This window comes from Ruditapes philippinarum, unplaced genomic scaffold (assembly GCF_026571515.1).
Source record: "Ruditapes philippinarum isolate M1 unplaced genomic scaffold, ASM2657151v2 ctg10476_1_1_1_1, whole genome shotgun sequence".
Taxonomy (NCBI): Eukaryota; Metazoa; Mollusca; class Bivalvia; order Venerida; family Veneridae; genus Ruditapes; species Ruditapes philippinarum.
Genome location: NW_026865093.1, coordinates 39,264 through 66,629, shown reverse-complemented (window position 1 = coordinate 66,629; position 27,366 = coordinate 39,264). Strand labels below are relative to the sequence as shown.

General features: G+C 30.9%; 2 protein-coding genes across 4 annotated transcripts in view; both read left to right on the top strand.

Moving 5' to 3' along the window:
- Window positions 1–691: 691 nt before the first annotated feature.
- LOC132727769 (cell adhesion molecule 3-like) overlaps window positions 692–27,366 on the top strand; it is a 59,252-nt gene continuing 32,577 nt past the window's right edge. The window contains exons 1-3 of the mRNA XM_060713346.1: window positions 692–968; window positions 2,537–2,872; window positions 3,292–3,576. Of these exons, the coding sequence (XP_060569329.1) occupies window positions 2,857–2,872; window positions 3,292–3,576 (301 nt within the window). The 5' untranslated portion in view covers window positions 692–968; window positions 2,537–2,856. The remainder of the gene's footprint in view (window positions 969–2,536; window positions 2,873–3,291; window positions 3,577–27,366) is intronic.
- LOC132727770 (uncharacterized) lies at window positions 6,005–22,498 on the top strand. 3 transcript variants are annotated; one of them, XM_060713350.1, is made up of 10 exons: window positions 6,005–6,143; window positions 6,643–6,774; window positions 7,387–7,588; window positions 7,907–7,929; window positions 11,508–11,585; window positions 11,943–12,020; window positions 12,532–12,609; window positions 12,936–13,012; window positions 14,596–14,666; window positions 22,403–22,498. In XM_060713350.1, the coding sequence occupies exons 1-8, from the start codon at window positions 6,020–6,022 to the stop codon at window positions 13,010–13,012; spliced, it is 792 nt and encodes a 263-aa protein (XP_060569333.1). In that variant the 5' UTR covers window positions 6,005–6,019; the 3' UTR covers window positions 14,596–14,666; window positions 22,403–22,498. The 3 variants fall into 3 exon arrangements, with proteins under 3 accessions (XP_060569333.1, XP_060569331.1, XP_060569330.1); XM_060713348.1 differs by lacking the exon at window positions 22,403–22,498 and adding an exon at window positions 15,244–21,211 and having other exon boundaries at window positions 14,599–14,666; XM_060713347.1 differs by lacking the exon at window positions 22,403–22,498 and adding an exon at window positions 15,244–21,211.

Here is a 27,366-nt window from a genome sequence, read left to right as displayed (position 1 = left end):
AAAATTCAGATTTTTGCAATATGAATTTCTGTCTTCGAGCTTGCTCCACAATAAACTCTATGTTTAAATTCGGTCTTGAATGACTTTGCAAATTATGAAACTCTATTTTAAAATTCAACTCAAGCTCAAAATTTGGCTTTAGCTTACCATGGCTTTTGGTCTTTGAACTAGTTCAAATCTCAACTCATGCTCGAAATTAGGCTTTAAATTAGATTATCTTAAATTGTGATGTTCCAGCATGCTTGAAATTGAGCTCAGGCTCGAAATTTGGCCAAGCTGCTCTTCAAGCTGGCTTGAAATACAAATCCAGTTCGGTATCGGCTTTTTGCAAATTTTGAAGTTGGCCGTTGCAAAATGTAAATTTCGATCTTTAACTGTATCGAGATTCAGCTTTGTTAGATTTGAATTTCGATCTTCGAAGTTGCTCGAGGTTCAAAACTAACTCAAAATTCAATAAAAACTGAATTTTTGATCTTCGATTTCAGTGCTAACTTTTCGATTCTTGTTATATATACTAGTACCTTGTAGTTGTAAGATGCAGGCAAATGCATGTAATTTGTAAGGAATTGTTAAATTTTTAAAATAATTATATCTAAACTACACTGTAGATTGCATTTGATTGCCTCGTAAATCTTATTTCGCCTATTTTTTTCTAAACTTTGTTATAAATCGCCTATTCATCTTAGGTTGCCCAGAAAGATGTGGCATACTTACAACTACAAACAGTTACGTGATAGAAGGAGATCCAGTAACTTTTCAATTTACTGTTGATCCTGGTAAAGACATCACATGGGAAAAGAAAGTTGAGACTACCTATACACAACTGAAAGATCAAAAGTATATTTTAAGAGTGGTACGAGAGAAAAAAGTGCACAGCCTCGCTATTCTTGAAACAGAATATAACAATAGTGGAGAATACAGAGTCAATTGCGGTGATACTGTGTCGAATTCGATCTATCTGAATATCGGTAACTAAAACATACTTTACCTCCTTATTGACATCAATTTTTTTACAAAGGAAAAAAAATAACTATCGTTATTCTTTTGAACAAGAGCTGTCGAAAGTGCATCACCATCAATTTTTCCTAGTGCATGTTAATATGATAAAAGTACAATAGGAACTATTTAAAAAAAAACACGCAAAACTGTCGGGAAATTACCAGCACCGAAACGTTAACAAGCATCTTTTATATTTGATGATTTTGTGGTCAAATAAAAAAAAACATGTAAAAAAAGATAATTAAACAAAAAATAACGTTCAGGGTAATCTGCATTTTAGAAAATCATTTCAGTTTGATTAATGCTCAAAACTTCAGCACAAACTCTACGAGTCTAAAGTGAATATCTTCCATATTTGTTTGAGAATTCAACTTATCAAAAGGAATATATGAGGGTTAAATTTAACTTAAAAGGGCATAACTTTGCTGACTATAATTTTAAAATATCCGACTTTGTGACATGGCTTCATATTTTGACAATGGCCAAGTACTTAGAGTTTGTATAAAAAGCTTTGATAGTCATGGGAAAATGGAATTTAACATTTAACAGTGAAGTTAACCTTTGACATTTTAACATAACAACGAATGTGACAGGTTGCGGTTATTTATCTGAATCTACATAATTATGTAACTTTAAGTTCCTGAGTTATTGCACTTTTACTTGTCATAGCTGTGACAGGAAAATACGTATCTACATGCACAGGATTTTCTCGGTAAATGCTATTTTACTTCATGCCAAGTTTTATATCTTTATTACAGGTCTCTTTGACCTTGATATTTGACCTTATGATCTTTACATACATTTGCTTGTAGAACTCATCAATATGCATCTTTGAAGTTTAAAGTTCCTCGGAAAATACATTTCGCTTAAATAATAGCCAAGTTTGTTTTGTCATTACAGAGCCTAGTGACCATGACTTTTCACCTGAAAATTAGTATGAAAGAATTCATCAAAGTTGAAGTTCCATTGTCATTGATGTTTGCTTAAATGAACATTTGTATATTTTGTTATAAATAGAGGTTTTAGTGCCTTTGACTTTTTAATCTGAAAATAAGTGTTTCGGGTAGAGCTCATTAAAGTTCATCCACATGCAAATGAAAATATTTTTTTTAGCATTGCATTTTATGACCACGCTCGAAAACCTTATCAACGACGACGCTAATGTTATCCCCATGATAGCCTTTATCCCTTTGTTCGTATTTCGCCCTCCTCTTGACAAAGTTTTATGAAATAATTTTTTTCGGATTTCGAGTCGTTGTGACCATCATTTCAAACGCGATCTTAAATTGTTATTGCAAAGGGAAATGTTTCTTTTTTAACAAATTACGTCATTTTTCTCACAACGTCATTAACATGACACATGTAGTTTAAGTGCATGTACCATATTGTTAAATATACGTCTCAAAAATCGCCGTTCATCAACGGAAATTAACGCACTGCGCATGGGATTTGTTTGATATGTGCTACGAACAAGCTATTTGCGTTACCAAATTGGACAGAATATATGTTTATCGGTATTGCTTTCTTTTAATTTCAGTGTACAGTCCACCATCAAACCCAGTATTTTCCAACAAAGTATCCAAGTTTTACTGCAATTACAAGGAATGTATATTGGCTACTCTAAATAAATCAGTAACTGTAGAATGTTACGTAGAAGGCGGATCAAAACCCATAGAAATTAACATGTTTAAAAAATGGAGTTAAACTAATGAATACTAGCAAAGTCAGTGACGACAGAATTAAGATAACTTATAACTATATCAGATACAGTTTTATACCAACTATGTCAGATATAAACGCCATGTTTAATGTACAGTAAACAACCCTGCCATTCAAGAACCATTGGAAACGTCTGTAATGCTATATACTGCAGGTATGTGTTTAATACGTTCAGAATGTTTTTGGTGGTGTTTACGTTACAACTGTACTAGAAGAAACCTCCAGTGCTCATCTGTGCAATATGTCTGGCAGAAACGGACACATTATACAGAAAGTATTTGGTAAAATATTGTATCAAAAAATTGGTTTATACACTAGTCATTTTGTTACAAAAACAAAACGTTCTTTCTGTTCTGTAATTCATTGTTACTTTACCAATATTAATATTTCAATTGGTAATGTATAAAAACCTTCTTAACCGTATCACATGCATTTAGCAATAAAACGAGCGTTTTGTTTCATTAAGAAATTTAACGCCTGGTTAGTTTAAGATAAAGACATAAGAAAAGGCCGATGTAAAAAACTTGTTGATAAGCTGTTTATAGCAATATCTAAGTAACTTTTATATTTTAGTTCCCCCAAAAAGTATAGAAGTTAATGGCATCGAAGTAGTAGAAAGAGAGCAAGCTGTAATTCAATGTATTACAAAGAATTGCAGACCACCGTTGATGTCGGACCTATCCATAGGTATTGAAAAGCCTAATACAACAACGAAAGTTGAAAAAGCTCCGGATAATCTGTACACTATCACCACGTCGACAACTCAGATTTTTACACGGACTCAAAATCAGGATAAGGTATTGTGTTGCAGTAATATTGGTGAAACTAGATGCGAAACGAAGAACATTAACGTATTATGTAAGTATCATTTATGGTCTGATTTTTTACTCTGTTTTGGTATTGATTTAATGATGGATTGATTGATTGATTTTTAACATTATATTTTTGACAGCTTGTGTGTGAGTTCAGCCATCGTTTTTATCTTTTTTCTCTGCACGTAAGTGTGTATCAATATTTTCTTAACTTTACTGCAATTTATATGAAAATGATTTGCAGAAAATGTGATCCTTTGGAGGAAAAAGATATATGACTAAAATGTTGCATCAGATTTGAAGAACAAGAAATATAATAATGTTGATATTTTTTCTTTTTTTGATGCGTTTATTTAAGGTCGCCACCGGAAAGCCCATATGGGCGACCGTACACTCAAGTCGGGCCATCCTAGATTTTTCGTCGATTTTTTTGCAGCTTAACTGGTAGAGGAAGACCCCAGGTGCCCCTCTGGGCATTCTTTGAGGCACGAGCGGGCACCTAGGTAGAACCACCGACCTTCCGTAAGCCAGCTAGATGGCTTCCTCACATGAAAGATTTCGACCCGAGTCGAAATGATATTGATGTATCACATATTACATTATATAGACAAGATAATGAAACTTGTATGTACATTTGCTGAGATGAAAGTGTTAAAAGGGTATTAGAAGTTCCTCAGATGTATGTCTGTGTTGTTTTATACTGTTTTGGTGACACTTTTGTGTCTCTTGTTGTTTTCTCGTCTACGGTAAGTATCTTCCCCTTTGCCCCTTGTTTTTGTTTTATTTTATTTATATACCCCCTTTCCCCGGTCTCAGGTCCCTTTCCCCTGTGCCTTTTGACTTTGTGAGCCTAATATGTAATCATTTTGTTTTTTTCTTTTTAGTTCTTTATCAGTTACTTATTATTTATTCTTATGTAGTGGTTTGCCTGCTCGTGCTCCGCCTTGTGCCCTCTCCTGTTTTTGTTTGGGGTCCTCCTGGGCTCCTTGCCACTGGCTCTTGTTACTGGGTCGGATGGGGGCTGCGTTCATTGAACGCCGCCTTTCCTTGTTGATCTTGTTTATCATATATTAAGGATGACATAAATATTGATGCTGGGTAGTTCGAGACATGCAAGCGGTAGGTGCTTGTTGTTAATATTTAAAGGAATATACTATTTATATTTATCTAAGATACTTATTATGTAACAACATGACTCTGTGTTTTATATCTTTAACGATCACTTTTATTTCCAAATAAAATAGTTCCACCAAAGAATGTTACTGTTGAAGAAATTTTCAAACACAATGAAGAAAATGGCGACACTATGATGACATTGAATTTTAGTCCCAAAATTTAAACTAGAAGTTCTATCAAAAATTAAGGGGGACCCTTTAAAAATGTCAAGGCCCAATGTTTTGGGTTTATAAAAAGGAAAAACCCCCCGGGGAAATTTAAACGTAACGGGTGGGGTATTTACAGAGGTTAGTGAAATACTTAACCTCTCTCATCTATCTGCCTCTCTCTGTCTCTCTCTCTCTCTGTCACTGATTATAAATAATAATGATCTTGCTCAATGTTTTTTTCTTGTATAATTTTAATTTTGACTGTTTCTGTAAACGATTGTCTTAAGATAATTTTCGTGGAGATTCATTTGAGCAATAAAGTTTAAGCAATAAAGTTTTAAAATAGGAAATAATTTTTGTGTCAAAGAATTTATTCGAAATTACATGTTTATATTCTAATTTCTAATATAAATCTGGCTATATACATGTTATTTTACTGTACAAGAAATAAAATAAACACATTTCTTACATAAAACATAATAGCCATATATTTTTTTTTGCGAATTATTATACTGAAAACATTTCGTTACACTAGTATACATAAAATATTGGATGGTTTATTTGGCTTTTTCCTAAGTTAAATTTGTTAGTTCACATTTTGTTTGTTTGATTTTCTGCATTATTACAGACTTGTTCAATTCTGATATTTACTATTTTGAATAATTATCATACGCATAAAGGTTTGCTTGTGTTTTTTGTGAAATAAGATGAAAAGATATACTTGTAATATACTTCAATATTTCTATTATTTCTAGATAATATTTTTATTATTTCCAGATCTGGAGCTTAAATTTCAAAAAAGATGATGATAAAAGGGAGATAAAATGTGATGTGCAAAATGACGGTTTTTCCAGACCTTGAATTGAGTTACATATACATTTAAGAACATTACATGTGTGTGTTTATTTGTTAAATTATTTATATTGTGTTTTGAAATTCGTTATCTTTAAAATAACTTTAAATAGCTTTTATAGAAAATCCGCAAAATCTTTTAATAAGGTTCTTAATTTTACAATTCCTCTTCTAAATAGAAATTCAAAAGACTGTCATGGAATGCTATTTTGAAACATTTTTTGTCAATCAGAGAAGCTTTTATTACATATGCATATAAAACACATTTTTGGATCTTTATTTACTTCTGTAATTTCAGATTATCCAATAGTTATGATATCAGAAAACAAGAATTTAAAACGGTTTTACCTTGGTGAAGATGTTGATTTGACCTGTGACGTAGACAGCAATCCCCTGTCAACACTTTCGTGGCACAATCATACGGGCGTAATTGATGGTATATAGCAGACAATTAAATGTTTTTGAAAAACAAACCTCTTCACCATTTAACAGTATAAAATTAATTCTTAAGCAAGCTAAGTTTTCTATGCCATATCTATCTTTTCATTGAAAGTTATTTGGTTTTGTTTTATTGTTCTTTTTTTTTTGTTTCATTTTTCCCGGGCAAAAATGTCTGAAATGCCCCCCCTTTTGGTCCCCTTTTTTTGTTGCTTTTAAACCTGGCTCGGGTTTACAAAAACTTAGATGCGACTTTTTTTTAGATTTTTTTGGGAAAAACGCCAAAGTGATCTTTTTTTCAAAGCGGGTTTTTACTGGAAAGAACCCATTTTTGATTTCGAAAAGTTTTAGATTTAAAGTTCTGACCGCGAAATTGGGGTTTAAATTGATTTAAAATTTTAAAAACCCAAAGGGCCTCTCTCTGTTTTTTTCTTTCAAACATTTTTAAAACTTTCGAAATAAAAAAATAATTTAAATTTTGTTTTTATTTTTTATAGAGATATTCGGAGCAAAAAGAATTGACCTTCATTTGAGAAATGTTTCAATCGACCATTCCCAGACATATAGTTGCAAGGCCCATAATGGAATAGGTGGAATTGTAACAAGAAATATATCGCTTATTGTGAAAGGTATTATTTGTACGCTGCAAACATTAGTTGTGTTTATGTTGTCTTAAATAAATTGAAACGGATGCCTTAGATACATTTATCTTGTTAGAAAATAGAAAGTGTCCATACAACGAAAAACTAGTTTTCTTTCAAGTGATAACAAGTAGTTTAAGCGTATATAAGTCATTAAGTATTAACAACTTTTACTGATAACACAATTTTGAAAATTGGTTTTAGCACCTAGGTAAGTTCAGTATACCATTTGGAATCACTTGGTTGTTACAAATCCTTTTAAAAGTGTTTGTACTTTGTTAACTTTTCTGAAATTATTTTTATTCTTCAATTTGATCAAATTTTCTTGTTTTTAACACAATTCTGTTTCTGCATACAACTCATAATATTTTGAAAAAGATTGTAAAAGCAAATTTGAATATTTTAGTTTCACAACTTCACTTTGAATATCACAAGGTCAATCGAAATTTTGTAAACACATTTTAAAGATTGCACTGAGAAGTCGGGTTTTGATTTCCAAATTTCGGAAGTTCTGTTCAATCTTTTGATAAATCATATTCAGCAGATATAATGCATTCTATTTGACTCATTCCATTGATTTACTGTTTTCCAATCATCTAGATCCATCTGAAAGACCAGTAACGGAAGCAATCAAACCATCGGCGGAGTCAAACATCTCCTCAGTCGTAGGGCCTGTAATTGGCTGTTTATTTTTTGCGATACTTATAGCAGTTATTGTGGCTCTTATTATACGTATGAAACGACAGAATGAACCATTAAAGAAGAGGAACATTCATGAAATTAAAATTGAAGAAAGAAAACCGTATGTATCATTACTTAATATATATATTACTTAGGACATTTCATTTGTACACACAAACATAACACGCCCATCAACTGCAATTCCTCTTTTTTGTTACGAACAAACACATTGCATTGTCAGGTACGAAATTATAACATTCGCACAAAAACTGTTCGTATTCAAAATTATAATTTGTAAATAACATGCATGATACTTCAAACAAGAGCATATGTAGTGCTGGTTGGGAAACTCTCGTCCCGCAATAACATAACAATAAACCAGTAAAGTTACATAACAAAATGAAATGTTTCCTAATACCGTTTTTCCTTCTTTTGTCAGAAGTTTACATCCGACTGGAAACGGTAAGAGTACTAAAATAAGCATGCATCTGCTCGTGTGTCATATATACATACAATATTGATATTGCAATTAATTTAACTTTAACCTCTTGCATGTTGTAAATCTAGCTTCTTTAATCCGCTGTGTTATGCCGACGTATTCAACCGATCTCAGATAGTATGGCATTGGTCTTAAATGTTGTCTTTTGGAGGCAATAGGTCAGTTACCACAGAGGCACATTTATACTCAAACATCAGGTTTGGAGTATATCTTGGCAATACAGTAATGACATTTAACTAAAGTATAGAACACAATTGGTCAAATTAAATAATACCACCGTCTATTTGTCTGTACATTGTGTCGAGATTTTGCATTCGTTACCAACAAGAAGTTGACATTTACAAAAAAATGCATTATGAAAGCATTGTTCGGTTTTACTTCCTGATAAGATGTCATGATACAAACACGTGGTGCAATACGTTTACTTATTTTTCTTTATACTCATTTAACGCAATAAAGATATGATATGTTATTCCTTTATCTTCATCACTTACAACTATGTTTCATTTGTATTCATTATTTTATACTTCATGTTGATGTAAATGTTTAAGTTTAATGTATACGTACGGCAATGAAACGCATCGCTTTTCAAATGTCTTTGTTAGATTCTGTTCTAAATACATCATTAAATGTGTAATTGATAGAAAAAGTTGCATTCACATCAGTAAAGTACTAAAGTCTTAATAATAAGATATTTGACATTAGTGTTTTCTTACCTGTCTTTGGAAATCGTTTTCTGAATATTCCGTAAAGGGATAATACGTGATTAATTCATAAGGAGTTAAAATTACTTAACGAGGAGTTACCTTTAATTCATGAGGAGTTATTATTAATTCATAAAGGGTTTAAATAGATTCCTAGGGAGTTAAGATAAATGCATAAGGAGTTAGAATTTGTTAAACGAGGAGATTATATTAATTCATAATGAGTAAAAACTAATTCACGAGGAGTTAAAACAAATTCATAAGAAGTAAGAAATAATTAATTAGGAATTAAGCTTAATTCATAAAGAGTTAAAAGTAAATTCATGAGGAAATGAGAATAAGTTACCAGTTTGGCCAAAACATACACTTATCTACTGGTATTTATACATTACAAACGTTTAATAATACGTTTAGATTATTAAAGGTTGTGTGACTTTCCCCATAATGATGCGGTCATCTAAATTGCAAATGCACAATGGATCTAGCGTTTGTATATTTGTTGTTATGTTTCATACAAGCACGTAAAAAGTCCGGAATGTTAATGTTTCTTTGAAAAATTCATTCTACTTAATAGTTAAGCGTACATTTCAGAACAAGAGGCATTTCACTGCATTTAAGTACTGAATTTTTAGCATGTTAATACATGTTATGCAACATTCCACAATACTGTAACATTAATTAATCTTATTCTTAAAAAAACACAGATCAAAGACGCTTAGTGTGTACCTCTGTACATTGGTTTAATTTTTTAAAGGGAGAAACAGGCAAAAATTTCATTTCTTCGTTTTGAATTACATTCATTAATCTGTCAATGTCCTCAAAATGAATACACAAGGCAGTCCCAGGAACAAAACTTTTCTCCATATAAAAATAAAATGGTGGTTTCCTAACTTGACCCACGTGGGTCAGGTTTTAGTGTTAAGATTTGACTTTAGTTGTCACAGTGAACACTGGAAACGTTAACGAACACGCCAGATGAATGATTTATGTTTGTTTCAATCATATAATATTCACAATATCTGTTATTGAAATGCCAGGGTTTGTTCAAGCCACAAGATTAGTTTTTAAACTACTCGGCGATTCTGCTGGTTGCTAAATTTAGTTCAACATATGTTGGATATATTTACCTTTCAAACCCAAAATATATAGAAATTATACAGCAATTCATGCTGGGACTTTTACAAATATCATTTTAGCGTGATTTGAGTAAATAAAATAATTTTGATATTTTTTTCATTAATTTGCCTGAATATCCCTTTAACTTATTATGATTTTTAACAAGATTTAAGCAAGTTATTTTCTCTGCTCAGTGAATAGCTGTAACGATCACCAGCTGTTTTGCTTTCTCTGCTGCTTGTTTAATAATGGAGAATGACATATTCTATTGTTGCGTGATTTATATTCGTATTCCTATAAATATCACCTCTTATATTGTTTAAACATCATGACATATTTACATCTTATCCTAATAATTATTAACACAGTAAAAATGCAAAACTGGCTAAGACTGACATAGCCTGGAGGAGCAGTTAAAAACATTGTATCCTTTTCGTTTTCCACAAATATATTAAACAAAACAAATTAGTTATTCTGTCAATGAAATAATAGGAATAACTGCCAACTTAATATTGACATAAATGTTTTTGAAAAAATATATATCTATACATACTTTTAAACTTATCACATGTTGTTGGTATAAAGGACCTCTTGTATCAAGTGTTGAAATCTAAAAGTTATTATAGAACATTTATCACTGAAGTCATTACACTCTATAAATGAAGATGTGAACTAGATCTGATGACGTAAAATGTCCAATGAATATAATATGATAAAGGAATATCAAATCACATAATTTTCTTGTGTATGATAAAAAAACCCGTAGATTGAAAGAAATAATAATAATGCGTAAATGCATTAACTAGTGCGTCCGATAACTGATTTCTGAATTATAATCTTTGGGGCCTTTGACTTATTTTAATATCTTAAAATCTGTTACCACTTACGTATGTACTTCAAAATTTTATGCATTAATATAATATTATATTATAAATAAATAAATAATAAAGGTAATGTCAAACCTGTATGCGTGTGCATTTATGGTAGCGTCCAGTCAACAATTATGTCAGTCGTGGTTGGAATTTTGAAAAACGTTATAAATATGTTAGAGATGATGATGATGTGACGCGCATAGGAGTAAAGTCTCCATTTCAGAGGTCATAGTGACACTTGTACATCAAACGTAACTATTGTGGATAGATGGTCATATTAACTATCAAAGGTCACACCTAACATTTTTAAGATTTATAGTTTCATAAAAATACATTGATTTTCATATTCAGTTATCAATTTTGTCATTATTAAAAGCCTTTAGACAGCTTAAACGATAAAGAATACTACTTGAATGTCAAAATAGTACATTTGTTTATTGCCTTTAGTCATATCTTTTTCATTCATAAATGGATGTTTTTCTTTTAATTACTGGACTAACCACAATGAGAATAGAAGAAGGTATTTGTTTGTAACTCTCTTCTTATAGTAACAATACTTATGTGGTAACTCAAAGGTCATGGTTCCTGTACTGTGCCCGGCTTTTGATCATTTGTCTGTTTCCAATGATATGATATGTCTTTTTTAAGGCAATGTGTACAGTTGTTGTTGCTGTGATTTGCATTTTACAAACTGATATAGATGCCATATAGATTCCTTACACAACTTTGTGTTGTTGTGTCTGGTCATATCTGTGTCATTCATTCATGGATGTTTTTCTTTTTAAATAATTGACCACAGTGATAAATTGAAAGAATATCTGTTAGTGTTTCTACATTTTGATTTTGCAGATACTGAAATGCAGGCCGGGTATGAGTCATTGGCAGGACAGGACACTACTACGGAAATAGAAATATATACAGATTTAGGTATGTAAATTATTTGTTCTTATGCTTACCAAACGGTATTTTTTCAGGGGAACATGACTTTGCATTTTTCTTTTGTTGCAATTGATTTTTGTTTTTAAAAGTGATTTATTCCAGACCTCTAAAGCTATGCGTTCTAATAACGCTAATTTGTTTGTGATAGGCAGTTGATGATTTTCAACCGTCTGGTTAAGAAATACGTCGTATTCTAAGTTCGAAGTTTGGCTAAACAGGATGTACAAAAATGATTTTAAGTTGTCTAAAGACTCCACTGTTATATTTGTAAGTTATTAAAATAATTGGCCACACTGATAAATTGAGAAAGTGTTTGTTTAGTTTTTCTAAATTTTGATTTTGCAGATACTGAAATGCAGGGCGGGTACGAGTCATTAGCAGGGCAGGGAACTACTACTGAAATAGAAATGTATACAAATTTAGGCATGTAAATTATTTGTTCTTATGCTAACCAAACGGTATTTTTATTTAAGGGAACCTGACTTGGTATTTGTTCTTCTGTTGCTATTGACTTTAAATTTGTTTTTGAAAGTAATTTATTCAAGACCTCTACAACTAAGCGTTCTAATTACTCTAATTTGGCTGTGCTATACAGTTGCCTGGTTTAGAGATAAACTTTGTCTCCATAAATATGATAAACAAGGTCAACAAGGAAAGGTGGCGTTCAATGAACGCAACCCCCACACGACTTAGCAACAAGAACAAGTGGCTAGGAGCCTAAGAGAATCCCAAATAAAAACAGGACAGGGCACAAGGCAGAGCACGGACAGGCAAATAACTGAAAGTTCGACGTTTGGCCGAAAACGTAGAAAATGAACTAAAATTATCTCAAGTTGTCAACACTGTTAATAATAATTGTCCGTTTTTTTTTAAATTGCCCACACTGATAAATTGAGAAAGTGTTTGTAAGTGATTCTAAATTTTGATTTTGCAGATGATGATATGCAGGCAAGGTATGAGTCATTGGCAGGACAGGATACTACTACGGAAAAAGGAATGTATACAAATTTAGGTATGTTAATTATTTGTTCTTATGCTAACTAAACGGTATTTTTGTTCAGGGGACCTGACTTGCCATTTTCCTTGTAAAAAGTAATTCATTTCGGACCTCTAAAACATGGCGTTCTAATTCCGCTAATTTGTTTGTGATAAACATTGGATGATTATTATCCGTTTAGTTTAGCTATAATTCGTATTCTAAGTTCGACGTTTGACCGGAAACATACAGAATGAGCTTAAATAATCTCAAGGTGTTTAAAGAGCTGTCCGTGTTTTATTAAAAACAAATGGCCACATTGATAAATTGAGAAAGTGTTTTTCTATATTTTGATTTTGCAGATACTGAAATGCACCCGGGTATGAGTCATTGGCAGGTCAGGGCTTTACTTCGGAAACAGAAATGTATACAAATTTAGGTATGTAAATGATTTGTTCGTATTCTAACCAAAAGGTATTTTTTGTTCAGGGAAACATGACTTGGCATTTTACTTTATTACATTGTATTATTTAATTTATTCCAGACCTCTTAAATGAAAGCGTTATAATTACGCTAATTTTTGTTTGTGATATACATTTGATGATTTCCACCCGTCTTGTAAAGATATACCTCGTATTCTCAGTTCGATGTAGGCCGGAAACGTACATAATGAACTAAAATAATCTCACCTTGGTTTAAAGGCAACACTGTAGTAACTGAACGTTTTATCATTATAAGACACGTAGCCAGGTAGTAAGCAAAAAAACAGAATAACAATTTACTGCACGAATATTTCATTCTACATGTCTGTACAATGTAGTCATTGTATTAAAATAGACGCCATAAACTTATTATTACTTTGAAACATAAAGGCAAATGTTTGTATCAAAATTAAATATTGTTGGATAATTTACGGTCATGATGACTCTTTATCACTAAGCAGTGTTCACAAGGAAATATGTTGACTTGTTTAGAGATCCAAGGATAACCTGTAAGAAAAAATGTTTTTTATTAAATCCATTCCGTTTTGACATTTTGATTTTTACTATAGAGATAAAGAGGGGAAACGCGAAAGGAACTCTCGAGCTTAACGAGTCATAGTTATTTGTACAACCTTGCTAAATGGTTAAACAAGAACAAATCTATGTGAACTGATATAAAACACAAATAGTCACCCCATATATATATTTAAATGTCTTTCATTTTTTGTTGCCATGACAGCCACAGCTGTGTCTGGATTCGAATCGGTACATTTTTCCAGAAACACTTATAAGAAGGTTTGATTGCTTTGATTCAGTTATTTAGGAGGGTATTGTTTTAAATAATACTGATTTTGTACCAACCCCATAGCTTACAATAAATGTTGTATAGATTGCTTTTACGTAAATAAATGCATTTCTTTATGTCAATTTGTTCAAGACCCTTATGCCGAAAATTTCTACTACACAATAGCGTGCAGTGTACGTGTAAGCTAAAAGGCAATTGCCCTGAAAAAAGTTTAACAATTACGAAGTGACATAGAATATGAGAATAAGTGCTCTGAATAAAGTTTAACATTACGAAATGACTTATATTATAAGTTATACAGTGGGCGAATTATATTACCCGAAAAGGATGATATGTAAATACATGTAAGTGGTAAGTAATATACATATGCACAAACAGATACTAACGGCTGTATACATAATAAAAATGTGTAGTTTATGACAACATGACACATCTAAGTCTGTATTTAACAAATGTTAAAGATGAATGTTTCATTACAAAAAAAAGAGAACAAAACAAGAATAAATATTAAAAAAAATTCATGCGTTCCTTCAATCATTTTATAATGATAATTATAATGATAATAATTTTATTTAATTTTACAATTATTTTTTCCTCTGAAGCTTCAAACATTTTTGTTATGTTCCATTGAGAAATTCGTTGTCTATATGTCAGTAGGGGTGTTAAAAAGCGGTACAACCAGCTAAGAAAAGACTTGTTGCTTGCAACTGCACTTTCATTACAATTGTATTTTAGCAGAAAGCCAAACGACCACAGAATTACCTGCCGAGTATGATGATTCAGAATTGTGAATTGGATTTATTTAGGTATTATTATTTTTTCTAGTCATTTTTTTATATATTTTTTGTATTAATGTTTTATTCTTCGGCTTAATCTTCAAACTACAACTTTGTTTAGTGAGATTTATTAAAGATCTTGTAACACTTTTTTTATGGTTTTATATCATAAATATTATGCACAAATTAAGTTTTATCAAAATTGTAAGTTCCAAAAAGCATTATTTATAAAGATGTTACATAATTCAATATCTCAAGTAAATAAAGGAGGTAATTAGAAATTTATTTTTGATAATGTCTAAGTCAATTTTTTCAATAAGAAATGAGTGCATATATTTTAATGATTACATTTAATGTGCACAATGCGTACATATTTAACATATTCTTCTTCTTTGAAAATTGTTTTATAAGCATAATTATATATATAAATTTCACTTATTAATAAGTGTGGTATACGACCTCAATCACTTAAGTGTGGTATACGACCTCAATACAACATACAGGATATTTAAGTTTTGAAATAGTTATGTATTAATACGAGACACCACAAGACTTATGCACAGAAATAACCGTGATATTATGTTTTGTGTTTCCTTTTTATTTTCAGTTGACTATTATAGATAAAGAAGTGGAAGAAGTATATTGTAATATAGACAAAATGGATTTTAAGATCGTGATTAATATACAAAACTGTACTTATAGTTGTCTCTGTTTTTATAAAAAAAACGAAACAAAGAAATAATGTTGTACCTATGATGCAGTGCATGCGATAAAACATCATATTAGTTTTCTGTAAAAGCTTTCGTAAAATTACGAGATATAAATATTATTTAATGTAATTTAAAATGTTCGAGGCCAATAATAGCAGCTCGAGCTTACATTTATGCACGGTTGTGTAAAATATACAATTGTGTGCATATAATATTATTATGAAACGTAACGTAAGAATTATGCATTACTGTTCTTTAATATAGAAAGTCAAACAAAATAATTTTTTTGCTAATGTCGTCATTTTACGAGAACGTTTAAATATTCAATACATATAAATGCACTGGTAATAAATGCTTTGTTTTGAATTTGGATTTTGCATATCGTCGGTGTCAATATTAAACCTCGTAGCTTCACAATACAAACTTTTCAGGAGAGGAAAAAAACATCTTAGTTTTTTAGTTTTATGTTCTAGAATTTGAAACTTTGAAATAATATCAAAGAAATAAAAATACAAAATGTTGTATAAGCACTTAGGGTGAATGTCATACCAATCTTCTGTAACGATAGTAACGACATTTCATCCTAAAAGTTTTTTTTTTCTTTTTCAAAGCTACGACAATGCATCTTTCATTGAAAACACTAAACAACAGTTTCGGTTTAGTTTTGCAGGAATTGTGATGCGTGAATACTTTATACTTGAATATTAACAATTCTAATTGAACAAAACGAGTATCTTTTAGCAAATATTATTTTTAGTCTTTGCAAACAGTTTAATGGCATGGTTTTGCTTGAAACAAGTGTAGTATCAAATTAAGCATGGGACAAAAAGATTAAAGGCAAACATTTGTATATCGGTACTAGCGTATGTTGTTTAGAATTGGTTAATACTAGTGCTTAGTACAGGCCCATGTTTTGAACCTATGAAAAAGGTGAAGGCAAACAATATTTAAATTGTGTTGCTAAATAATCACAAAGAATTATGCAATCTTGTAACTTTATTATCAACTTGGTTAGTTTTACCAATGCTTTAACTGAATGATAATACCATGTAACTTGACAAACTAACAATAAAATAACTGTAACAATATAACTGAAATGCTTTCCTAATACCATACATGTATTACTTTTACCATAATTTTATTAAATTTTTAAAAGTTTGCTACAATCATGTTTATCAATGAGTCAAACTAACATTCTCATGTATTATGACCTTAAGCGCAAATGATTATTATGTATTTGCAAAAGGACTGACATTTGAAAATCCACTTTAAAATTTATATGTTACTCGATTGAATTACCAATGCTTTAACTGAATAGTAATACAATTTAACAACAGAAAACTCTAAACAATATAACTAATTTTTTAAATGAAATCCTGTTCCCTTGATACCATACATTTTATACTTTTATTATAATTTAAAGAAGATTTTTAAAGGTTTGCTACATTCATGTTTATCAATGAGTCAAACTTACATTCTCATGTTTCATAAATTTAAGCGCAAACAATTTTATGCAGTTATTTGAAGATCCACTTTAAAATTTATATGTAATAACTTGGATTACTATACCAATTATTAATTAACAATAACAACTCAAACAATATATTAACTGAAATGCTATCCTGATATCATGATACCATACATGTATTACTTTTACCATGATTTTATAAAAATTTCAATAAATTGGTACATTTGAAAATTCTCAACTTGACAAACTAACAATAATAAATTAAAACAACTATATCCATATACCATACATGTATTAGTTTTATCATAAATGTATTAAATTTTCAAAAGTTTGCTACATTCATGTTTATCAATGAGTCAAATCAACATTCTCATGTATCGTGAATTTCAGCGCAAATGATTTTATGCATTTACAAGGAAACTAGCATTTAGAAATCAACTTTAAAACTCATTTTGTTGTATTTAAGTCACTGATTGATTCCGGCAACATAATCTGATGTATTACTTTGTACTGACAGGCAGATTGTCATAAAATGAGTGATAGTCAATGGGAAGAACAGTTTTAATCTCTTGTAGGTGTTTATATTTGCTCTGTTTCAGTGGTAATTTCCCAGAATACAAGTGTGAGGGTTTCTGTTTCAGATAACGCTTGTTTGTCCTTCTCGCAGGCAATTCTCATAATCTGTCTTAAAAGAAATTGTACCATCTACAGAGTACAGTAGTACTCTGATATCATTAACTGTTTTTGAGTCAACTCCGATTCCAAGACTAATCGATATATACTCATTTTGCTCACTATAGTCAGAGAAAAACGAATAGTCAAGATACTTCACTTGGTGCGGCTTTATTTTTCGAGCTAATTGTATATGGTTTACGTAATCATTTGGAACATTTATGTTTCTATGTCGAATCTGAGGCTCAATAACGCTATGCATGGAATCGCACTCTATATACGTGTGTCCTTTTTCCAAGTACTTGTGTTCAATAACAATATGTTTATTTTTTGCAAAATTTGAAAGAGCATTTGAAAGGTTAACGTTTCTGTTTTGATAGCCACATCCATTTGTGTATATAATAACATTTTCTGTTTTCCCAGGTACATGTTCTTCTAGATAGTTAATTATGCATGATGTGAAATCATTAGCAGTAAGTTCTCCAGCTACCTCGAGCCAGAAATAACAGACTGCATCCCGTTAAACTAGATTAAATATGGTGTAGTTGTGGCAAGATAGTTTAGTCTTGCAGTATAGACAACTTGCATTCAGTTTTGTGCATAAGAGAAGACTTTGTAAGTCTGCTGTTATTATTACTATTTTACCGTTGCTGTCAGATGCGATTTGTTTAAATATCCTCTACTTTAGAAAGGTTTGCCTCATTTTTATTTTTCTTTCTTATGTGTTCTACATGATCACTTTCGCTAACTGTTCCTGCATTAAAGCCTGTGCATGTATCACACAAGTCTTTTTCAAGCTTGTAAATACTTATATTCATGCAATTAAACGAATCCATGAATAACGTTCGACTCACCGCTTCTGTTGACTCAGCTTGACAAAACGTTTATACTCCGTATATAGCTCTGTAAAACTTGAGAATGTCGGCTCAATGTACTCCTTACTAGATGTGGACCTACAATAATGGGAAGGAACTTTTGGTAGATTGCGTAAGAATTGCCTTGCAAATTCCTTTTCTGCCGACTTATTATTACGTGGTATTATGGTTTGTTTTGGAGAAGGCATACCAGCAGCATCTGAATCTTTAATCCATTGATACATCATTCTTTCGCCAATTCCTAGCGTAGCCAAAATCATTTCTTTGCAAACTACAAATCTATTGTCAGCAATTCTAAGAAAATACTTATAAGAATATTCTCTCCTTTTGTGGTTATCAGGTGTTTTCACAATTTCAATCAAACTCGTTACATAGACCCTTTTCTCCGGCCAACTCATATTGTACAAAAACCTCGAAAAAATCGCTTGCCTCTCTAGCTCTGAAATATCCATACATCTTCTCCCTTTTTTATAACTCCGACATTTTTTACCACAATTACTTTTGGTTAAAATTCTGTCATGCTTTTCAACAACATATTCGTTTTTCCCCATTTCATTTTTCTTCTGGCCAAGATATTTTAATCCATGTTCTCGGAGTTTTTTTATTTCTCTTACCTACATGCTTTGTGGATTGAATTTGGTTTCGCAGCGATAGTTTTTCATTTGATTCTACTATTTCTTCATGGTCGATACGATTGACAAAATCCAGAAAATAGATAAATACAGAATCCCTAAAGAAAGCCCAACACGGCAAAATTGAAAATGTTGCAGGCTCGGTTTGATTGAGTCTGTTCAAGCCTATTTTATCTGCAGAGTGTTCAGTTGCTTCATGAATAAAAGACTCAGTCAGTTCAAGATTCACTTCTGTTTCAATACCAATTATAGTACTACACTCAACATCACTTATCTCAGTAATCAACTGACTCGGCAATTAATTTTCAGTTTTGTTCATTCCTGAGCTGTTAACAATATTACTGAGCTGTTCCACAACTTTTGTTGGAATCAAGTCTTCATTTTGTTCTATAGGTGTTTTATCTGACACTAATTGTGCATTTGCTTCATTTAAGTCTCGTACTTTAGTAGGAACCACACATTCCGTTTCTGTTATTTCTAAAGAAGAATCACTTGAATAGTTTGAATCTAGCACAGCTTCATTACAGTATAGAAACTCACCACTTACAATACTTTCAAAGCTAAACTTTCTCTTTTTTCTAAGAGGCACATAATCAGGATCATATAGAACATCATCGTATTTGGGTCCTCAGAGTTATTGTTTTCATCTACAAGTTGAGGTATCTGTTTTAATGATGACTCATCTGGATTATCACTTTGAGAATTGCTTGGCATTTTATCTATTTTTTCATTCACAGAATTACTGTTTTTGTGTCAATATATTGTTGTTTCTTGTCAAGGTTTGATATCGATTGACCACTACTCATAGGTTTGTCTTGGTTTACACCTTTTACTTTTGTTAACACATTCAAGTCAAGTCCCTTTTCTAATGAAAGCTGAACCAGGCGTTTTCCTCTGGAGAACATTTTTATTGCCTTTGTACATTGAGTGTTTTAATATCACAGTCTATCCACCTGTCCTTCAGTTGGTTAATAGATCTTTCACTTTCATTTGAATCAAAAGAAACTTGGATATAGTGCATTTCCATGTTTAGAATTGTATCACATTGTTCGACAGTCATAATAATTTCTGACGCATCTAGAACTAATAACTCTAGTGAGGTGCCTATATCGACAACAGTAGATGCCTTCACATTTGTATATGAAAGATACAGTTTATGAAGCGTTTGAACTCCGGATATAACTCTAAAGTCATTGTCAACAAGATTATCACACTCTGAAACATTCAAAATTTCAAGCCTAGGCAAGTATTTTAAAAAGCACAAGGTGGATATCTTGCTCGCACTAACATGTAACCAGTTTAGATTTTTAGCGATACATATATTTGTTGTGAACAGAAAGTCAAGTTCATCACTTCGACAGAAAATTTCTGCGAATGGTAACAATAATGTTTTTATTCCAAACGAATGTTTTAGAATTCGCTTGAGGATTCCAATGTTGCCAAAAACTGGACAATCAAGATCTATTTCTTCCCAGAGGGAGATGTAGTGCTCAATTATATAATTCAAAAGTTTACATGTTCTATTAACAGATAACAGCAGTTCCTTCATTGGTATTTTTGAAAGTATATTGACTAATATATGCTCTGGTAATAGAAGCAAGTTTGATACAGGCATATCCATACATATTGAGAAATCTCGTACCTTCAACAAAACGAAAACAGTTTTTAGCATTTGTCGGGGATGAAATGACGTAGCGATTTCCGAAAAGACGTAGCATAAAACATACATTACAATTATTCAGAAGGAAATGACGTAGCTTATAAACATGCATGGTTGTATCATATTTCGTTTATTTTACAGATAAAAATAACTTTCAATGTGAATGCTTAACTACTGCGCATATCACAACCGATAAATAATTTGCAATTTCAGCAAAACTCAGAAAAGTAAACAACATGATAAGTGTTTTTGGTATTGTTTTGTCTTGAAAAATAAATGTCTTTTTCTCAACAATATTGTCTTTTAAATGCAACATTAATGTTTTGTATGTGATAAAATGTAAGAGTAAACCTTAAAAATAACTTAAAATTTATAAGATAACCAGTAAAATGCATAAAAAATATGTTCATTCAGAGCAGCAAAATGTCTTGTTGTTACAATCGTTACGTCTTTTCCTCTGACAAAATGTGGGACCAACCCAACTACAACAATTATTTTGGGTTTTGATTGGCGTAGAGGAACAAAATATAGACCAAAATACGCGCAAGTTTTCATACATTCAGAAAAGACGAAATTTTTTTTTTTAAATTTAGAGTTACGACGATATTTATTACAGAAATGAATCTTAGAGCTGTGGTTTGCATGAAGCTACTTTGAAGAAAAAGTTGTCTTTGTAAATAGTTTAAAAAACTGTAACCACATTTGTTTTCAATATTTATTTGTTTATTTAATACAAATGTTTCATATTTACATGATGTATGCTTTAACACAAATTAGTATTTAACCTATTTTTTCACCGAGGGAAAGCAAAAAATGATTAGAATCATATTATACATTTATTTTTATGACCATAGTGTTAAATCAGTTTAACTTTACTTATTCTCTAGTAAGTTTTTTTCATGTAACCATTGTTTAATCTTACAATCAAAATTTTCAGAGATTTGTTTTTGTAAATTTGTAAATTGTATATTTATTCATACGAACAAACAAACAAAAGCAAACTACAGACACAAAAAAAAGGCAACAAAAAGCAAAGGATAATCGCAAATTGCTTTAAGGAGGAAGTTTTCATAAAACTTATTCCGTATGAAAAGCGGTTTGTTTGTTGTTGAATTTGTTGGTTGAATGGGGCAAGTAGTCAAGATAAGTCAAGATTCAAGATTGTATTAAGGCGCACACATAATGCATATTGCCAAAACCAATAATGGCGGTTATACATACTCATAAACATATAAACAGATGCATAAAACATCTAAATACTAGAAAAGTAATATAGCATTATTATATGATACAGAATAATAAAAATATAATCAGAATAGTTTAAAATTAGTTGGAATTAGCGACCAGTTATTTCTCTACATGCTCTAGCTAACGTTGCCTAGTAAATGAATTTAGACAATTTCTTTAGAACATTCTTTTGCGAGTTAATCATTTACATTTTTAACGTTTGTACATTTGGCCAAGAGCAGTAGTATTTTGGTAAACATTCTCTTCGAAGATCAATATAATACCGACAAGCAAGTAAAAATGATATTGAGTTTTCAATACATTCATATTCATACAAACGTCGGTTTCTTTTAATATTTCTAAATCTTCCTTCTTCAATCATTAACTTATGAGCAAAACATCTAAAACGTGAAAGGGTTATTCTTAATTAACTATTTTTTATCCAATCAAGATACTTCTCTTTTCGAAACCTTCTGTTAATTAAACTGTACGTATCGAGTTTACTAGAATTATTCATTTCAGGAAACCAGTGTTGATCATATTGGTCTAATATACGTTGGATAACATACTTAAGAAAAATAGAATAGAAGCTTCTAGATTCATCGACAACGGATTGGATGTACATTGTTATTAACAGATTATGAACTTAATTTCATAATCATATCTCAAATTAGTGAAAATAAATACTGTATTGTTACACAAAATATATATTGTACTTTGATATAAAATTCTATTACTAGAATGTATCAACTGTAATTAGTATTTATAAGCTAACTTGTGTCTCTATTTTCAATAGAAATACATTTTTGTATAATTATAAAGTTCTTATTTGTTACTTTTGTAAAGAAGAAAAAACAAAACAACGCTTTAATCAATCCTGCTACTGATTTGGACATCATTTATTGTAAATATCTTATAATTATATGTTAACGTAAACCTTCATTGCTCATATACTTTTTACTTTTCTGACGGATTTGAACAAATATATAGAAATAACAAGTGTTACCAAGTTTTTAACATAAATAACTTCTTTAAAATGTACTGCATCAAATATTATTTCAATCTTTAAATAATAGAAAGTAACACTTAAGCATCCTATTTTAGGGGGACGTGGACAGTAGTTTGCACTTGACAGTACCGTCCATGAACAGGCTCAAACAAACCGAGCCTGCAACATTTTCAATTTTGCCGTGTTGGGCTTTCTTTAGGGACTCTTATTTTCTCTTTTTAAGAACTATTTTGTTACGGAAAATACCAAAGAACTTTGACTTTTTATTCTTTTAAGTTGTTTTTATGCTTTTTGTTCTTAATTTTATTGTGTTTTTGACAATTTACTTGTATATTAGTTGCATATGTTTTTTATATTTTTTAATTTTTTATCTTTCGTTAAAAAAACAACATTTATACATGATGCTTGATTGATATCAGTTGTTCACACAATCGAAAAGTCTTATTGTGTATTTCATTTTAAAATTTGTTTATGTAAGTGTTCATATTTTTACATCTAGTCGTATGTTTTCAGATTAAAGTGACATTACTTTGATATTGTATATGACGCAACCGTATGTTTACTATCTAACGATGAGTTAAGTCAATGTTAACAATTATTAAGCGTACAAAAGTATGTTTGTGAAGATATCTAATTTCCTTCGTTGTTAATAATGGAAGGTATTGTTGCTTTGCTTCTCATCCTCTTAAAATTTCATTTTTATTCTCTTATCTATAATGATAATTTGATTGAGATATAACTTGTTTGATAAAATAGTTTTTTTCCTGAAAATTATGTTGTATCGCAATTGTACTTTTACAACATAAAATCATATTTTTTATTTTTTGTGTACGAATTTAAAATTTCTCTTTGCAGAAAATATACTGTTTGAACGTTAGTTGTGAATGGAAATGCAATCATTTTCAAGCGTTACATAGATGTTACTTAGTGTAATTTTTGTACAAAATGCTAAGTGTCTCATTAAATTGCACCAATTTTTATCCCTACGTGTGACTTTGTTACAATTTATTGTTCTACAGTGATATATATCGTTTTGTAAAATTAACTGGAATGACAGAATACCTGCGATTATTGATCAAAACAAAATGCAATGTTCGTTTATTGCTAGTGTTTTTTTATGGAATTTATGAAGAGATTTACATTCACTGCAAATGACTTCTTTTGTGACTTAACGGTCTTAAAAATTACTACCATATATGGACGCACTGGGCTCAATATAGGACACCTTTGAAACAAATAGTGTTATTTTTGTTCATTTTGAGTGTTAATCGATAGCAATGAAATGTGTTTTTTTTTACATTTATTTCATCAATTACAAAAATATGATAATATTGAAACAAGATTCTTATTGGACACATATTAAGTTATGAAATTCCTTTTTATAACCTTGCAAATTCAATGCTGTAAGAAATAAGACTAGATTATATTTAAAAAAGTGTTTGGAGATATCCATGTTGTGATTCTAGAAGAAGAAATCTTGAAGTATTTATTAACGCCGACAATTTTGAAACTATAGGCATCAATTTTGAACCCGTTGTTGTAGAATAATGCACGATGATGCGAGCAGGAATGGTCAATCATGTTATTTTATAATATTTAGAGTGGAGTTACAAGTAACAAAGCAGATAAACGATAAACCTTGCGTTTTTGTACTACATTGCAAGAAGTATTGCTCATGACTAACCAGCAGATATGTACTATCATTGACAACCACCCAACTTACCGGACAAAAACATATTTGACAGCAACAAGTGATAGAACAGCCAATTCTCATCTGATCAGCCATTTGAGTTAACTGATAACAGCCAGATCCTATCAGATCAGACATTTAAGTTACCCGATAACAACCAGCTCCCATCAGTTCTTTATATGAGATTACCGATAAAAGTCAGCTCTCATATGACCAGACATATGAGATAACCAAATGCAGGCATCACCAACCTTTTCAGGCGTTTAAGATATTCGATAAAAGTCAGCTCTCATCTGATCAGACGTGTGAAATAAAAGATAAAAGCCAGCTCAAATTTGATTTGAAATTTGAGTCAAATCTGATTAGAAATTTGAGATTACCATAAACAGCCAGCTCCCATCTGGATAACAGATAACAGCAATCGTTCTCCTGCTCAAACGTTTGGGGTGATCGATAACAACTAGGTTCCATTCAAAGAAACATGTTACCCAAATAAAAAAAAACAATCAGCTCGAGTCTGATTTGATAAGTATGAACTAAAATATAACATTATTTGAACAGTTTGAAAAACTGATAGATTATTATAACTATATGATTATCTCAGCTAGACTGAATTCTCCCGTATTAACCCTTTAAAAATTATATATCACATTTATGTGTACATGATTTATCTGGCTTAGATTACAAAGCGTGTACGTCAATTAAAATTCAAAAAAGTTATTTGCATAATTATAAAAACGTATACGCCCACTAAAGTCTTATGCATATGATCGTTTGTCTGTCATGTATGATTCATGTTTAACCAGCTCGATACTTGCTACATGTTACAAGTGTTAGAGTGTTTGCGAGTAGGAACAAGGAAAATCGCACGCCACTTTTGAATTATTGTTGTATTTTCCGTTGTAAACTTCTCGAGCCAAAGATGTTTCCCACATGTATTTAAAAATACAAACCAGGAAAACTGAAATAAAAAACACAAGTTTGTTTGACGGTCAACTAGCACGTCTATAAATGTTTCATTCACGAATTTGTTGTTTTCAATAATTTGACAAGAGGTTTAACAAACCATAATGAAATATCATCTGCCAGGATTTTCATTTGTTATATTGTATACTTTGGGAATAAGGATTAAACCTGTATGTAAGTAATGTTAAGCTGATTGAAAATTATGTGCATGTATATATCAAAACCAGTCAATATCACTTATGCATAACAATATTGCACATTTACCATTGTGTAGGATATGCATTGATTGTTTCGGACAATTGATTAATGCAATTCAAATGTAGAATGATAAATAAGTAAACATAATAAAGTTTTCATATATTTTTTTTTTCTAAAAATCATATTTTGATTGATTCTTCACTTCACAATGTATGTTTTTTTTATTTTTAGATTACAAGACATTTTCTTGTAAAATGTAGCTAAACAATCATTTTCATATCATAAATGGCCAAAAAACTTCTTCGACAAATATCTTCCAACCATTTATGCTTAAAAGGATTATGAAATGTATACTTATTAATAAAACCTAAATTATGACAAGACACTGCTTAACGGACAGATCTTTTTCCGTTCTTTTAAGATGACTCTCTTGATAAAGAAATATCTTGTATACTTTACTTTCTTTTAAGACATTAGTTTTTGGTAACCCCGATTATTTGCTCAGTCACATAATGACCATTGTTGGTCGAAGAATATCTCAGATTGGTTTCAAAACTAATGTGTGAGACTAAATTTATAAAAGGTTAGGTTAACACAAGGATGGAACTACTATACTCATTCATTTATGAGACAAAGAAAAAGCAGCAACAAGTACATACAAAATGTCATAAAAAGCAAAGCTTATCAAACAAATTCGAAGGTGATTTAAAAAAGGAACATAATGGATTTTTATCTATAAGAATAAATAAAAAAGGTTAACGCGTTGAACTAGATATCTTATGACGTTAGCCGCATGGGTCCAAACCCCGTCATGGGCAAGTCTTTGTATACTTGAGCAAAAAACTTTACACTCATCGCTCAGTACTCGTTGGTTTCAGGAATGAATTCAAGGTTGTCCATAAGTTAATAAGGTTGAACTGTACTCTGATTTTCTTCTGAGAAAAATTCACAAAAACTTACATTTTCTCATAAAAAAATCATTTTAATATAGTTACGATTTGTAAACGTCAACATAACTTCAAAAATGTTTTTCCTTTAAATATAAAGGGTATTTAAGTTTGAATGTCTTCAAAATTTGAGTAACGTCATCACCCGTTTGCTTTTCTCAAGTCTGATTTTCTGATCGCACATAAGGGTAAAGTGATAAACTAGTAACTAACATCGAAACTCACAGTCATCTGATTTGCATTTCCCCTGCATATAAGAATCAAATATCTGGTGATTCGTTGTTTGTTCATTCTATATATGTGTTTGTTTACTTGTATTTTTTAAGTTTGGATGCTTGATCTCCTAAATAATAAGTTTACACCATAATCTTTTACAGGGCAAAATGGCAGATAAATCTGAGCCATACATATATGTGATACTTTGTCCATAAAAGCAGATGAGTAAAAAAATTATAAAATAAAAACTATGTCAATGATTCTTAAAGTACAATTCTAAATCTACATAGGTTTTAAATCAATATAATATTTGTACGTACTGGTTGCATGGAGGGATAACTTCAGACACTTTGTTTGTTTTTAGTTGGGACGTAGTCCCAACTAGTGCACTTACAAACCCGAAATTTCCAACCATACAGGGTAATGCCCACTGCTGTGACGTTTCATCGCCACTCTATAT

Coding starts and splice junctions, on each gene's coding strand:
- LOC132727770 (XM_060713350.1), top strand. CDS start 6,020: ATGATATCAGAAAACAAGAATTTAAAACGGTTTTACCTTGGTGAAGAT. Junction 6,775..7,386: donor TATATCGCTTATTGTGAAAG/GTATTATTTGTA, acceptor CCAATCATCTAG/ATCCATCTGAAAGACCAGTA. Junction 7,930..11,507: donor TTTACATCCGACTGGAAACG/GTAAGAGTACTA, acceptor TTGATTTTGCAG/ATACTGAAATGCAGGCCGGG.